General features: G+C 46.5%; 1 protein-coding gene across 1 annotated transcript in view; it reads right to left on the bottom strand.

The window, feature by feature from the left end:
• Nucleotides 1-16,833, bottom strand: part of nrbp2b (nuclear receptor binding protein 2b) — a 28,946-nt gene that overhangs the window by 3,418 nt on the left and 8,695 nt on the right. Inside the window, exons 2-11 of the mRNA XM_031583529.2 lie at nucleotides 5,669-5,785; nucleotides 5,194-5,295; nucleotides 4,706-4,795; nucleotides 4,236-4,276; nucleotides 2,458-2,552; nucleotides 2,097-2,120; nucleotides 1,776-1,862; nucleotides 1,144-1,199; nucleotides 407-502; nucleotides 142-274 (exon numbers count right to left, since the gene is read on the bottom strand). Coding sequence (XP_031439389.1) covers nucleotides 142-274; nucleotides 407-502; nucleotides 1,144-1,199; nucleotides 1,776-1,862; nucleotides 2,097-2,120; nucleotides 2,458-2,552; nucleotides 4,236-4,276; nucleotides 4,706-4,795; nucleotides 5,194-5,295; nucleotides 5,669-5,785 — 841 coding nt within the window. The remainder of the gene's footprint in view (nucleotides 1-141; nucleotides 275-406; nucleotides 503-1,143; nucleotides 1,200-1,775; nucleotides 1,863-2,096; nucleotides 2,121-2,457; nucleotides 2,553-4,235; nucleotides 4,277-4,705; nucleotides 4,796-5,193; nucleotides 5,296-5,668; nucleotides 5,786-16,833) is intronic.

Raw genomic sequence — 16,833 nt, 5'->3', positions numbered from 1 at the left:
GCCTCCTAATCTGCCTCCATCCCTGGCCCTGCTCCTGGTCCTGCTCCTGGCCCTGCTCCTGGCCCTGCTCCTGGCCCTGCTCCTGGCCCTGCTCCTGGTCCTGCTCCTGGTCCTGCTCCCGCCCCAGAGGCTCTCACTCACACTGGTTGTTGATGAAGCAGTGGCCAGCCAGCAGCTTGAGGGAGTGGACCTCGAACAGCACGCGGTGGAACAGCAGGTCGTGAGCAGTGGGCCGCTTACTGGCCTCGTGTTTCACACACGACTGTGTGAACTCCTGCCAGCGAGAACAGGGGACAGGGGACAGGGGACAGGGACAGGGGTTAGGATGCAATGCCAAGGACATATTGTACAGCCAGCAGCATTACCAATGAATGAATGAATGAATGAATGAATGAATGAATCCTACTCTCATAAGGGCGTCCTCTAGCGATTGGCCAGCATTGGTTATGGCCTCCTTGGATACAGCAGCATCTCCATTAGCTTGGATTTCCAGCACAGCCATCTGTAGGTACAGTACATACTTGAAGTTTCCGGGGGTAAAAGTGTGTTAAATAAATCATATTATCTCTCTCTCTCTGTGTATGTGATGTGTGTGTGTGTGTGTGTGTGTGTGTGTGTGTGTGTGTGTGTGTGTGTGTGTGTGTGTGTGGTGTGTGTGTGTGTATGTGATGTGTGTGTATATGTGTGTGTGTGTGTGTGTGTGTGTGTGTGTGTGTGTGTGTATTTGTGTGTGTGTGTGTGTGTGTGTGTGTGTGTGTGTGTGGTTGGCTATTAGTAGTTCTACAGGGAAATGAGAATGTCCAGACTTTTGGCAGTGATACAGTGATGGGACCCAGCTGTCCCTGTCTGAAGTAATTTGCACATCCACACATACGCACACACAGACACACACATACACACACATACACACACACAGACACACACACACACACACACACAAACACACAGACACACACATACACACACACAGAGAGAGAGAGAGAGAGAGAGAGAAGAGGGCCAGGCCAACCTGTGAAGCCTTTAGCTGTCCAACAGAGGGCAGTGCTTACCTCCAACGCACAGATCACAGACACACACACACACACACACACACACACACACACACACACACATACACACACACACACAGAGGGCAGTGCTTACCTCCAACGCACAGATCCCAAAGGAGAAGATGTCAATGGCGTAATCATCCTCCCCCGCTAAAGAACACACAAGAGACAGAGAAGAGAAGAGGGAGAACAGGAGACATTACAGACTGCAGAGTTGTGTGCGATGGAGAAGAGCCTTTTGGTACAGCAGAATGGACATTACAGCAGAACAACTGGGACATCATGCAAATAACACGCTAAACTATGGACCAGCAATGGCCATGACCACCTAACAGACAGCACAGATTAACTGACTAGAATGAAATACAGTCAACAATAACAGAGACATGAAGTCTGATATAGAGAGATATGGAGACAGAGAGACTCGTCACAGCTAAGAAGAAGCAGACTGGCAGACGGAGACAGTCAGAGGTAACAATATGGGTACAGGGCAGACAAGGACAAGGAACGCAACGAGAGAAGGAGACAGATGGACAGAATGTCAGAGGAAGAGAAAGAGTCACAGAGAGGAGATGATAAATTAATCATTTGGCCACGGTCGAAAGATTGACTACAAAACAAGGACGGCCACACAAACAGGCTACAAGAACTACAGCACAGGAGGCGAAAGAGCCAGACGTTACAACAGAGACAGACTCACAGACAGACAGACACCCTGGCACTCACAGCCATATTCCGGGGAGAAAAAATGCCGGTTGCGTTTCTCGTCCCGCTGGTGTCGCATCTTTCCATGGACACTGGCCTCTGGGACCACTGCGAGAGAAGGAGAGAAGGAGAGAAGGAGAGAGCGAGAGAACGAGAGGAGGATGGAGGGGGGAGATCGCACACATAGACAACACCAACAGCAGTGCACTGTACATTACCCCATCATCTACGAATACACTGGAGTTTTCAGTTTGACCCAGAAGAAGAGCTTTTTTCTCTCATTTGAGCTCAGTGCGCACTTCCATGTGTCTACACACACACACACGGGGAACTCATTCTTACCATTCACAAACAGCCGATGCCACACTGCAAAAAGAGCAAACAAAAAACACACAATTAGGGTTATTAGAAATGAGAGGACAACATGGGTAGCTTACAATGTTATGGCCTCTTGTGAAATGTATCTGACAAAAGGTTTCACATATGGGTTTGTCCTCATTCGTGTTAGTGTGGACACACTCATGTCTGAAGTGCAATTGGACGACTGGTTCTGATTTAGGTGTGCTGTAGAGGAGCTTGTTGATGGTCTTACGTGAAATATACAAGTGCAAACACACACAACACACAACAGAGAGACACTGTACAAAGTTAGAGATATAGGGGAGTACAATGATATCTGTATGAGTGGACGTCTGCAACACACCTGAGCCGATCTTGAGCAGCCCGTTGTGCTGAATGAAAATGGTGTCACAGGTCAGGTTGCCATGGATAATGGGTGGTTCACAGCAGTGCAGGTAGCTGGTAGAGATGATGATAAGACACAAGTGAAGGTCTTTAGAAGACATGCAGTACTGCGCTAGCACCTTCTACATTCTTTTAAGCTATTATGATGGATACAAGCTACACTAGCGTGTAAAAGACCACATGCTAGAGTATATAGTACATACTATGTGGCAATTTACGTTAATGCAAATGTAGCGCATGGATACTAAGAAAAACGTACAATCAGTGGGCCTCATTCTCGAACATTTTCTGAAGTTTCTTCTGAAATATTTCTTACGGACTTCGGAAAACCAACGTAAGAAAAACATCTCCGCGAGATTCATGAACGCCTGAAAATGTGTTCTTACGGAGCAGAAGTGTTCTGAGCTGTGCTCCCCCGGAAGAGGTTTCTTAAATTGAAAGCGCGTTCTCGGGCACCTGGATTTGCATACATACATGCCCCGCCAGCTCCTTATAAGGGCACGCAACTGTAGTGATGTGTGCAGTCGGAATCGACCGAATCCACGCGAAGGCAACTCGAAAGCGAGTCATATCAAAACGGAAAGCAAGCACCGATCGAGTAAACGCAGATCTAACTTCACCGGTGCAGAGGTGGAGGTACTGTTGCAGGATGTAGATGTGTCCATTCTATTCCACTATGGCCATATCAACGCAATTGAGTTAAGTGCTTACTTATTTATTCACTTACATTTGCAGTGTTCGTGTAGTCCTTTTATTTGTTTACACGATGCCTCCTGGAATCATGACTATAAATGTGAAACGTAATTGTTAATGATACAAATATTCTCGTATTTATTATTATTATAATTATTTTAATCCGAGGATGTCTGTAGAGTTGATGTGAACGCAATCACCAACGATTTCTCACAAATTCAGCCCTTAACACTAACACGGAGCGGCCCAGTGGGGCATCTTGTGTTTTTTTTGAGGAATCGCATTCGAGAAAACTCTGGTCGATTTACGACTGCTATTTCGCGTTCTGAAAGTCTTCTGAAGTTCAGAACAAATCCCAGATGAGAAAACTTTCATGAATGCCAAATTTGTTCCTAAATCCACCGGAAGTGGAGTTCAGAAGAAATTCCTTCTTAAATTCTTCTCAACTGCGTTCGAGAATGAGGCCCAATGTCCATGCAAAAGCATTAGCAATTACCCCAGCACTTCTTGTCATAATTACACAGGCTAGTACCCTCTCCGCCAGTTAGGAGACTTCAAGATGCACCTGCATGCCTGTCAATGGTCTTGGACTAGACTGCACTACACAGCAGATGCTACAGCATTGGAATTGGCCTACTGCAGCTTTAATAAACTGGTGCTCTCTGTAGAGTCCTCTTGACTGAGGCCCCTCTGTGTGAGGTCCGGCCCCTGCTGCAGGGACTGGGGGCCCCTCTCTGTGTGAGGTCAGACCCCTGCTGCAGGGACTGGGGGCCCCTCTGTGTGAGGTCAGGACTAAGGCCCCTCTGTGTGAGGTCAGGACTAAAGCCCCTCTGTGTGAGGTCAGGACTAAAGCCCCTCTGTGTGAGGTCCGGCCCCTGCTGCAGGGACTAAGGCCCCTCTCTGTGTGAGGTCCGGCTCCTGCTGCAGGGACTAAGGCCCCTCTGTGTGAGGTCCGGCCCCTGTGTGAGGTCTGTGTGAGGTCAGACCCCTGCTGCAGGGGGTCGCCTGCCTCTACTGTGTGAATACCTGATGACGCTGCCTCACCTGAGGGCAGAGAGGATCTGAGTGCACCACCGCTTCCACGCCTGAAAGACAGACCCATGTCACCGCACTGCAAATGATACCTCACCTATTTGTTAGTTGCCTCGCCTATTTTACTGGACCCAGTTTTTTTCAAAAAGACTGGAATACCAAGAACAAAAACTGCCATCCTAAAATATATAGCAAGACTTACATAAAAAAACACTTGATATGATAAGATGTAAAATGACTGAGGTTAGGGTTAGGGATGTTTTATTGCAATCTCTGTGTGTGTGTGTCCGTGTCTGTGTGTCACTCTTCACCAAAATACCAAACCAGATTTGTAAGAAGACTTTAAAGTTAAACCCAAAATACAAAACCTTGTGACTGATCTGTGGCAGCCTCAGTGTTTGTCCTAAAGCCTGGTTCTACAGACTGACTTACAGAACGTCAGAAGGCCAGAAGCTGCACATTGTTTTGAGGACGGGACTGACCTTGACATTCATGGTCTTGTGGTTTTTCTTGGTTTTCTTGAGAAACTGTTTCAGGCTGCCAGAGGACATATACTCTGTGATAAACACAACCTGTGACACAGAGAGGAAATATACTCTGTGATAAACACAACCTGTGACACAGAGAGGACATATTACTGGAAGGGAATACAGCATCCTTTTGTTGCTGTGTGCTGTCCTTGGATTTTTGCTGGGACATTTGTTTCCGGAACATGAGGAAGTGACTAGAGTGTACACTGATAGTAAATCAGCATCCGAAACATGACCTTGTGCAGTGTGCTGGCGATCATGGGTTGCGAGTATGTTCGTATGTCTTGTGTGTGTGTGTGTGTGTGTGTGTGTGTGTGTGTGTGTGGTGCGCGTGTATGTGTGTGTGTGTGTGTGTGTGTGTGTGCGCGCGTGTATGTGTGTGTGTGTGTGTGTGTGTGTGTGTGTGTGTGTGTGTGTGTGTGTGCATATGTCACTCTTACTCGAGCATGGGTGTCTTTCGTGTCCAGCCAGTACTTGTGGAACTTAACGATGTTGGGGTGCTCCACCTGCATCAAGTTCTCAAACATCTCTTTAATCTTGTCCTGGAGGAGATACATGCAACATCATAAATAATCATGTCTCATCGTTCATAGTGAGTCACTGTTCTTTACACGCACGCACGCACGCACGCACGCACGCACGCACGCACGCACACACGCACGCACGCACGCACACACACACAGTCACTCACTCTCTCACACACACACACACACACACACACACACACGCGCGCAGACAGACACACACACACACACACGCACACACGCGCAGACACACACACACACAGTCACTCACTCTCACACACACACACACAGAGAGAGAAGAGAGAGAGAGAGAGAGAGAGAGAGAGAGAGAGAGAGAGAGAGAGAGAGAGAGAGAGAGAGAGAGAGAGAGAGAGAGAATGACTTGCAGTACCTCGAGAGCCATGAGGACCTTCCTGTCAGAGAAGAGGACCTCATTCCAAACCACCTCCACTCCCTCCTCTGTATCCATGGCGAGGAAGGCACTCTCGGAGCCGGGGACATTACCCACCTGCAGAGGGAGACACAAGGGAAAGGAGGTGGAGGTGTGAGTGTGGGTGTTCTGTGTCTGGATCATATTCAAGAAAGTGAACAGAACAATAGGTGTAGAATAGATAATATTATCCACCATTCTCGCAATGAAACTTTAAAAATGAGTGCAGGCGCCATAACGTCCTCTGTGCCGAGAGAAATCTTGAAATAGAATATGAATGGCAATGAGAGACAGAGAGAGAGGGGGGGGCAGAGAGACAGAGAGAGACGACAGAATTAGGTACAGCGAGAGTAAGGGAGCGACTGGGAGCTGCTGTGTCTGTGTCTGTGTCTGTGTCAGTGTCAGTGTGTGTCCCACATCTAGGTCTGTCTGACACACACTGCCCAGGGCCTTATTCAGCACGCCTGAGCTGAGCGCACATTAATGGGTCACACACACACACACACACACACACACACACACACACACACACACACGTCTGCACCAGCCTGGCTGCACACATAGGGACAGGCTTAATTAACTCAGCAGTCCATATCAACACATGGGACACAAATTAAAGGCACATTTAACAAAACAGCTACATAATATATCTTTAAAAAGAAACATTTTCATCCATCTAATCTAAGAACATCCTCAACTCACAATTGTCCAACCAATTATTTTTCAGCTGCCGATTGATTGTACAAGTGTTTATTGAAGATTCGTTTGTATAAGTGCTAAATAAGAGTCAGTCTTTTAAAAAAAATACTTGCCAGTTAGCCTAATCTAGAGAGAATACTTGGAATGGCTTCGCCCACCTGGTACCCTGGCTGTGCCCAGATATGTAGGCTGATGGCACCAACACCCGTGTTTCTAAAGATAAGGAGCTAGTATGTGAAGGGTTTGCACATGTCTTCCACAAAGTAGAGAATGTTATCTCTCTCCATGGTTCCTAACCTGGGGTCCGAGTTCCCCTCAATGGGGCGCCAAAGATCAGAGAGGATGCCCGAGGCTTGGCTTTGTTCTGAGGTTGTGAGGTTGTGAGGTCGTGAGGCTGTGAGGTTGTGCGGTTGTGAGGTTGTGAGGGTGTGAGGGTGTGAGGTTGTGAGGTTGTGAGGTCGTGAGGCTGTGAGGTTGTGAGGTTGTGAGGGTGTGAGGGTGTGAGGTTGTGAGGTTGTGCGGTTGTGCGGTTCTGAGGTTGTGAGGTTGTGAGGTTGTGAGGTTGTGCTGTTCTGAGGTTGTGCGGTTGTGCGGTTCTGAGGTTGTGAGGTGTTGTGAGGTTGTGAGGTTGTGAGGTTGTGCTGTGTTGTGAGGTTGTGCGGTTGTGCGGTTGTGAGGTTGTGAGGTGTTGTGAGGTTGTGAGGTGTTGTGAGGTTGTGCGGTTGTGAGGTTGTACGGTTGTGAGGTGTTGTGAGGTTGTGAGGTGTTGTGAGGTTGTGCGGTTGTGAGGTTGTACGGTTGTGAGGTTGTGAGGTTCTGAGGTTGTGAGGTTGTGCGGTTGTGAGGTTGTGAGGTTCTGAGGTTGTGAGGTTGTGAGGTGTTGTGAGGTTGTGCGGTTGTGAGGTTGTACGGTTGTGAGGTTGTGCGGTTGTGAGGTTGTACGGTTTGCACGTGTTCACATGATGTGCATGTAAATATGCAGCAAGTTAATCGGTCTGAAGGAGATCTAGGCCAGAGCTGTATGTGTAGGTGCTGATTAATCACTTATTAAGCTGATAATGAATCATTCTTCTTTTGGCAAGTATATGTATGTATGTGTGTATGTATGTATGTGTGTGTGTGTGTGTGTGTGTGTGTGTGTGTGTGTGTCTGTATGTATGTATGTATGTATAGGCTGACTCTGCTGGGTTGTAAAAAAAAAAAAACTCTATAAAACAAACTCTAATCGATGTTTATTTTTGCCAATAAAGATTCGGAATGAATCACTACATTCTTGTGTGTGTAGAGGCTGGGGGTGCATTTCTTCTTAAATAAAAGTGTGTGATTGTGTGTGTGTATGGGGGGGGGGGGACTCCAACGAAAGAAAAGGCTGGAAACCACTGATCTATCTGATGCCAAACTGGCGGCACTCGTCCTAGCATGAGGTAGATTTCATTCAGTCTGGATGAGGTAATCCTTGGCCTCACAGCTCGGAATGATAATCAGATTAGAGGTTTTACCGAACCGGAGCACAGCAGACTGTCTGATGCACATGTGGGAGTGACACACACACACACACACACACACACACACACACACACACACACACACTGCACGGAACACTGTGATGCTCTCCTTAATGGCGGGTAACAGGAAACCACTTCCAACATTTCCTGTGTGCCGAAGCCATAACAACACTTGTGTGTGTGTGTGTGTGTGTGCGTGTGGTGTTAATATGAGAGGCTGCGTGTGTGTGTGTGTGTGTGTGTGTGTGTGTGTGTCTGTGTGTGTGTGTGTGTGTGTGTGTGTGTTAATATGAGAGGCTGCTGATGGTGGACAGTATATGGCTACCAAAACAGGAAGCAATAGGGGTTCACACCTTTGGACTTTTGGACGATTTATGGTGTTATGGTGCCGAAGGGCTAAATGTTGTACTATAACAAAACTTACTAATTGTGTAGAATCAATAAGCATAAACGTTATATTCAGCTGTAGGGTGAGAGTTGTGAAGACTGAAGAGACACTATTTAAACAACATTTAGTAAGAATTATTGCTCTTATTAGTTTGAATCCTATTTTACTCCGAACTTATGTTACCTACTATGTCCAAGAAGGAATGTGTATTATTGTGGGTCATACCCAGGTTTCCCGAGAGCTTTCCCCCTGTATCTGTCTGGGGCGGTTAACCCTTCACCCTTAAGTCCATGCAGGGAGAGGAGGTGACGGAAACACGGCCATAAGAGGACTTTCTCCCACCGCTCTTTATCCCATCCGAGACGCGGCCGGCCACCTGTCTGGATTACCCACAATGCACTGCCCTGGGATACCCTCGTGGCCCCATTGTTGTTTTGAGTGCGGTGTCAAGAGGTCACGGGGTCACGGGGTCAAGAGGTCACGGGGTTAAAGAGGCGAAGAGAGGTGTTTTGGTCTGACCGGAACCTTGTAGGATACCGAGCTCCTGTTAACTGTTGCTACATGATGTAATGTCCTTTATTGCTAGTCTGTGGCCATTTGGAAAAGCAAAATGCATTAAAAGATGAATCAAAGTTAGAATTTTCCTACAACTTAAACAAGTGCATTAACCTTGCCAGCACAAAAAAAGCCTCTTCACAACCAGACTGGTAAATATCAAGTTCATCCGTCTTAACAGAATGAGTATGTCAAGCTGGGAACATTAAATGAATCTTATAATTTTGGTGACATGAACTCATTTTGGCAGAAGTTTCTCTTTACCACCTTGATCATCGATTGTTTCCGTCCATTGCCTTCTGATACGCTCATTAGGGTGCCGACGCAAAAGAGAGCACACGGCTAGCGAGAGGATCTTTCAGTTGTTCTAAACTACTTATCTGAATGCCATCACACTCACTTGGGAGTCTTGTGCTGGGCGCTGTAATTACAGCTATTATTACAGCTATACCTTTTTAAAGCATCATCCCACATAATCCCATGTCCAGAGTTTCCCAAGCCCTTTGTCTAACAGAGACGGCGGTGCTTAACGCTGCAACACTCTCAAGGCTGCGTGGAAGGAACTAGGGTGTGTGTGTGTGTGGAAGAAACTAGTGTGTGTGTGTGTGTGTGTGTGTGTGTGTGGAAGGAACTAGGGTGTGTGTGGAAGGAACTAGTGTGTGTGTGTGTGTGTGTGTGTGTGTGTGTGTGTTTGTGTGTGTGTGTGTGGAAGGAACTAGTGTGTGTGTGTGTGTGTGTGTGTGTGGAAGGAACTAGGGTGTGTGTGAATCCGGTGAAGCTGGCGGCGCACCCACGCTCTCGCTGGAGTGGGCACCTGCTGAGACAAAAGATGACATCAGGCCTCTACCTCCACTGCAGAGCCAACTCCCTGCGCTGGTTAGCCTGTGCTGGTTAGCCTGCGCTGGTTAGCCTGCTCTGATTAGCCTGCGCTGGTTAGCCTGCGCTGGTTAGCCTGTTCTAATTAGCCTGCGCTGGTTAGCCTGCTCTGGTTAGCCTGCTCTGGTTAGCCTGCTCTGGTTAGCCTGCGCTTGTTAGCCTGCTCTGGTTAGCCTGCGCTGGCGCTACACGAGGAGGATGCTATCTCAAGCCACCCTTCTACCCCCCGCCACTGCACATGCATTCTGAGAGGGCTCCGGGAAAACAGCCATTAAAGCACTTAGCGGGAAATCGAGCATGCGGTCAACATATTGCCAATATCCCACCATGGAGACAGGAGAGGGTGATAAAGGGAGAAGAAAGGAAGAGTGAGCATGGGGGAGGGGAGAGTGAGGGTGGGGAGGGGGAGGGGGGGAGAGTGAGCGTGGGGAGGGGGGGAGAGTGAGCGTGGGGAGGGGGGGGGGGGGAGAGTGAGGGTGGGGAGGGGAGAGTGAGCGTGGGGAGGGGGAGGGGAGGGGAGGAGTGAGCACGGGGGGGGGAAGACAGAGAGGACCTAAGGGAGGACTGTGGAGGCTATGCAGAGCTGAACATTTAGAGACAACAGGGGAGACATGAAGACTGAAACTACTTGTTCATCACTTTTTGCATTAGCCACTGATTCTTTAATAATGCCTCATTATAAAAAATCTTTTCCATGACACAATGCTTTACACTAATTGAGTTTAGAGCCGCCCTCTGGAGCCTGAACATTTCACTGGCCAAGTATTCAGGGTTTCAAACAAATACTCTGACCGATAGCCCTCGAACGCCAGCTATAGCATTCCTTATCGGCAGTTCACCAGGCCAGTGGCACAAATCCGCAGAGATGAGAGGCAGATTAAAGAGAAGTATAATCCAGTGTTTGTGATGTGTGCCAGTTTATGTGCCGTCTGATAGGTCTGTTTATGTGCCGTCTGATAGGTCTGTTTATGTGCCCTCTGATAGGTCCGTGCGCCTCTGCCCGACTCTGTGCTCATCTCCTCAAAAGCACGCAGGCTCCCCGCCACGGCTCGTGTGTCCCCATGACGACCTCTTTCTGGGCCGACGCTGCAGCCAGACGCTGTCTGCTGACGGGGAAACGACGCCCCCCCCCCCTCAGACATGTCAGCTGTAATGATGCTCCCGCTGCAGGCAGCCACAGCCGCCATGGACGGATCCAAAACAAATACTATGATTAGATTATTACAAATACCATCACCACTACACTTTGTTCTGTTGGGGATTATAAATGTCCGTGCTGCGTGGGGACAAGCTCTCTTTCAGGATACAGCAAGCCCCACCTTTGAGTGTTCTTCCCTATGGAGAGGACTGGCCATCAGCGCCATATCACATCTCACTTGGTCATTAGCTCTGAGAGCTCCCTGGCTCCTCTGCACTCACTGGGGAATGTCAAGATATTACACTGAGCTCAGTGTTTCCCATAGGTCTGAAGAACACTTGTGATGGTGGAGTCTCCCTCTGTAGAAAGCGCCTTCCAGCGGCTGGGAATGTGGAACTAATGGTCCCCTTGATAAGAATCAAGTATATTTACTGAATCGACTTCTCGAAAAACAAACTCTACTTGCGCAACACTCCTACCTGCTCCTAACCTACCAGAGCAGCCTGCTCAAATAAAGTCCTGTGGGTTGGAAAATCTGGATACTTTTATGCCAAAGGAATAATACAAAGGGCAGCTTAGTGAAGTCATGTTTTCCTTACGGTCTTACGGTATAAGAGGAGGGAGGTTTGCTTGTGAACCAGTAGCTGTCTCTGAATGAGTCTGCCCATCGGGGCTTTTGGCCTTATGTAAATTGTTGATTCACAGGATCGGTGTAGCTGTTTAAAACGAGGGATGTACAGATGCAGAGCTGCCAACTCTCACGGTTTCGCCGTGTGACACACGCTTTTGCATGTTTTCACACGCACTCACGCCACACATCCAATTTCTCACAGCAAAAAAACGTTTTTTTTTTTCAAACTCCCCGAGGGTAGCTGGCGCTAAGGAGCGCATCTGTAACCCTATTCGCTGCATAGACATCTTTAGATCATCTTAAGACGTCTATGCAGCGAATAGGGTTACAGAACGCGTCTCGGCCCAAAATCAGATTTTTTTTTTGCAGTGAGAAATTGGATGTGTGGTGTGAGTGCGTGTGAGAACATGCAAAAGCGTGGGTCTTACGGCGAAACCGTGAGAGTTGGCAGTTCTGAACTCTCACGGTTTCGCCGTAGAGGGTTTGTGGTAGTCCTTCCAACAGTGAGCTTCTGGTTGGATTTCTGGCCCTATGTGTCAAGCTGATATTGCTGCATCAGTATGTTAAACCATTTATGTTAACCTGATATGCTGTATCTGTACAGGGAAAAAATTGAACATTGGGTTCACAACCAGGGCTAAACTTAACAGATATCTTGATGAGGGTGACATCACACCACGGCAGGTGGATTCATTCCATGAAGATGTGTTTCCTAACAAGTGCTGTGGGCTATGCACTTAAGAAGCTGCCAATGGAAGAGCCACTGATCAAACACGCAGAATTTGTAGATGTGCGGCAGAGAGCTGGAAGTGGCATTGAAGATGTCCTGTACTTTGTTGAAAGGTTCGTTTTTTTCTTTATTTAATGTCTATCATCTTAGCTAAAATGCTTATGATGAGGTATGTTCACTCCTAAACTGCACATGAGTTATTCTTATATGGCTTTTCCTCAAAGATGTGTATGAACTGCGGCTGGTTGATGACAATATACCTATAACTTAACCACCTGTAACTCTACTTTCATAAATAGGTTTCCCCATCTCCTCCCATACCATGGGCCAGAGGAGCATGACCACCTGGGTGAGGAGTTTCTGAATTATCAGACCATGCCAACAACCTTCCTTCAGGACGAAACTGAGATGGAAAGCTTCTGGGTTGGAATGGCAACACGGAAACATAAGGTATACATTTTTTTTGTCTTTCTTTTTGGCAGGTGTGGCTTGGCTACATATGTTGCTTTTATTGATGCATGCATATATTGTGTCATACATGATGCAAACTATGCATGTTGTATCTGAACTTTGTTACAGTACACTTACAGTATTAATCAAAACAAAATATGGTATGTTTTTCCATTTTGTTCTTGGTTCATTTTCCATAGGTGACAGGAGCCAAAGAATTTGAGAGGCTTGCTGCCGTCGCCAAGCTGGTCCTGGGGTTGCCCCATTCGAATGCAGATGCTGAGAGGGTGTTTTCAGTTGTGGGACTGAACAAAACTAAGACCAGAAATAGCCTGGCATTGGATGGCACCCTGTCCTCAATAATGGCCATAAAGACGGCCGACCTGGAGCCCTGTTTCAGATGGGAGCCCCCCTCAGAGGTCATCAGGGCCTCCAAGAAGGCCACAGGCCAGTACAACCTTGCCCACAGATCTTAGAAAATGACTAACCAGCTTCTGATCTGCATCAGTTAAGAATTAGTTGAATACCATTGTAATCAAAATGTCAATCAACCTACCTTGGTCAAATCTTAAACACAGGTCTATTAATTAGGCTATATTGTGGTACATAGACAGTCATTGAGGCACAAGAATAGTTTTCTGGTTGAATGTTCAGCTCAAGTCTAAAAGGCCCTACAAGTCATGATCAGATGAACATGAATCAGAATAAGTTCAGGTATTGCACATCTTTAGCATACCTAAACGCAGCCACACAAGTTGGTGGCTCAAATATCAGGGCCAAATTTTGGTCACCCGCGTCAAAATCTCACTCCAAGGTTTTTGGAAAAGTTGCCAGCTCTGCAGATGTTGGCGTTACTCTGATATCATCATGCAGTCTAAATCCAAAGCCGTGTGCTACACCTATACCTTAACCGTCTTCACTCCTGCTCATCACAAAATGTATAGAAACTTTCTAAGGAGGATCTTAGGAATATCATTCTAAAACAACAAAGCATTTGTCCACTTTTCTTCAACTATTCTTGATCAAAGAGCACAGTAACTAAATAATATTATTGTGCTTGATTTGCCATACTATTATCAACTTCGATACAGTTTATCAGTGATTCAGTATGAAGTTGTTTACTCAAGAAAAAGCTCCACTTTTCTTAAGGTTTCCAGAGGGCCCAGTGTCTTCAAACTGACCTTCAGACAAAAGGCAGTGCTAAGCAGGGTGTGTTTAGCATTGAAATGAATGGTATTACATAAGGACAGGGATGTTTCACGCCACGCTTATCTTCTAAACTATAAAAGGCTTGCTTTGATGTTGTTGGCACTGTAGAAACGGAGGTGTGCAATGTTTACCTACTGTTACACATGGCAGTATCTTTATCAGTATGTCATTGCAGTTAAGTAGAAAAACACACGTGCTGCATGTCTACATGCGATGCATGCATATACAGTATATGCTTATACATATGGGTGTACATATGGGTGTATAAAGTCAAGACAAAGTGGGCTTATATGAGACACTGTAGATATTGTACAACAGCCTTTCAAAGCACTACAAACAAAACATCACATGATATTAAACATCAACGTTTCATTTAATCTTAATCATGAAATTGTTTCACCTTGTCCTTGAATGTACCTACAAGTTCCACATGAAAGACTAGTTCTCCAAATATCATTCTGACAGAATTTCCACTGAACAACAAGGCTATTTTATCAGCCAGGCTATTTTATCTGCACTTGATAGCAGGACTAATTAAATTATATGACCTGCAATGCAATATTTACACACAACACTGTCAAAGCCAGCCTGACCTAAAAACCATGGCAACAGTACAATGGAACAATGGCCTTATTAAACTGGTGGAATTTACTATAAGACTGGGCTCCTGTCTCTGCTGATCTCCTGAGGATATGGCAGAAGACTAGTTCTCTCTTCATGCCATCAGCTTCAGAAGCTTCAGAGTGAAAGGGAATAACTCCCTTGGAAATCCATCAGGAGACTACATCGACTGTAAACCGCATCGACTGTAAACCGCATCGACTGTAAACCGCATTGACTGTAAACCGCATCGACTGTAAACCGCATCGACTGTAAACCGCATCGACTCTAAACCGCATCGACTCTAAACCGCATCGACTCTAAAGCCCTGTTGAGGACCAATTCCACAGTGAAAGATACCAACTCTTCAGCATATGAGAGTGGAAATGTACTGTGCTATCAGAGAGGCCCGCTGAGGATTTTGACCAGCTTTCCAAGTTCATCTGGACAAAAAGAGTTCAGCTGAAACCAAAGCAGAAACCAGCACCATAGCCAAGCAGGTTGCACGTCACGTACATGTTTAGAACAGCATGGGTCTTTGTGTCAGGGCATAAATAGAGAGAAAATGGGATCTTAAGAGAACTATTCCCCTCATTTTCATGTAAATCACTTAAAGAGGGAAAGCTTAAAAGCTGCTTTGGCATAGTTCTCAAGCTCACAAGTGCTCAAGCATAATATTTCAACTCAGAACTCTCGGACCACACAATTTAGCAATACAAGCAAGGTGTTCCATCTCCGAGCCTTGACAGTATTGTTACACTCTTAAGAGGCGTTGTGCTCAACAACAGGCCCCAGATCTTTGACTGGTCAAAACAATCAAACACATTGTGAAGAGAAAGATATTTTGGGGAGGGAAAAAAACATATCCCCTTACTGCTGCCTTTCCTCTGAGCCTTCCTATCATTTGAGCCCCATAACAATGTTGGCAGAGGACAACAAGGACAGAAGTGGGCCAGGCTGGCCGAGCACAATGAAGGGTTGAGAAAGTGGTCATATTTGGTGGGTGAACACGGCCCACTTCCAGGAAAGTGGACTTACGCTGAGGCGAGACGGCTCCACAACAGTTTCAGTTAATATGGACGACTGATTTGGAAGTGTTTATTTTCTAGGGGGCCAAAGACTGGCATACGGCCCACTCTCTTAAAAGGAACATCTGGAGCTGCTTGGTTCCCAGGGGGCACTAACAGGAGCTGGCATAGGGGGCATTAACAGGAGCTGGCATAGGGGGCATTAACAGGAGCTGGCATAGGGGGCATTAACAGGAGCTGGCATAGGGGGCTGCTTTAGTGAGGTTCCCTATAAAGGGATAGTAATTACGGTCGGCTTCTCATTCAGTCCTATGAAAGAGAAAAAGAGAAAAAAAAACATCTGCTTTCCGTAGCTCCTGAAACACTGCTGCTTTCATTCCTGCTGCAAACATGGAAACTTGGTTTTAACCCAGTGAGTATCGAACCTTTCAAATGAGTAACTGTAGAACAACAGAAACACATGAACTCATTCAAGTGGCTCTCAAGTTATTCTATACTGTATACACGAAGGGAAGAAACCTCAGAGACTCTCCACGACTCTGTAATCAGTGACTAGATTACAACACGGTCAAGTTGATGGACATCCCTGCCAACCAATTATTTCCCATGTGAAGCACTCCGAAAAGAGCAAACATTTAGGTAAAATGTCTACATGCATTAGCTGGCAACTGTGAATGTTATAGTTAGAATAAAATGTTTTGAATACAGATCTCCGAGGGAATATACCGATTTAATGAAGAAAACATGCATGAACAGAAGAATGCACCTGAAACAGCTGGACGCTTGCTGAGTCACACCGCAGATGACGTCAGTCTGTTCTTGAGACCTCTTTTCATATCTTTCCTTTTGTTAAGACCATCCTCTGACGGACGCATTTTCCAGGTTTCCATCCAGCCTGGTGTTTGTCAGCGTGTTCATTTCCCCCGAAGGAAATGTGTTTCCATTTGCCTTTCAAGGTGACGTGCCCACTTTCCATGCTCTTAAACTTGAACTGAAATCTTGTCGTTCATTATCATTTTGACAGCTAAAGGACCAGGACCGAAAGCCTGGCCTGACAGACATCATATTTCACTGGATGCATTCGGGTTTGGACCGACTCTAAAGGGGTTTATTTGGGTTCGAGGTTTACATTAACCCAGAGTGGGATTGGGTCAAGCACTCATAGTTTTACTGAATGGACCATACATCTGGAGGACCAGGCTACTATTACAAACCGTCCCGGTGAAAAGAACAGGAAGAAATAAACTCACACAGTTCCATGCTAATGAATGCTAGCAGAGAAGTGATTTGCGTCTACTGCATTTAGTTGTGCCTGAC

Source organism: Clupea harengus, chromosome 17 (assembly GCF_900700415.2).
Source record: "Clupea harengus chromosome 17, Ch_v2.0.2, whole genome shotgun sequence".
In the NCBI taxonomy this organism is placed as follows: Eukaryota; Metazoa; Chordata; class Actinopteri; order Clupeiformes; family Clupeidae; genus Clupea; species Clupea harengus.
The sequence above is the reverse complement of the archived record's forward strand: the minus strand, read 5'-3'. Positions and strand labels throughout refer to the sequence as shown.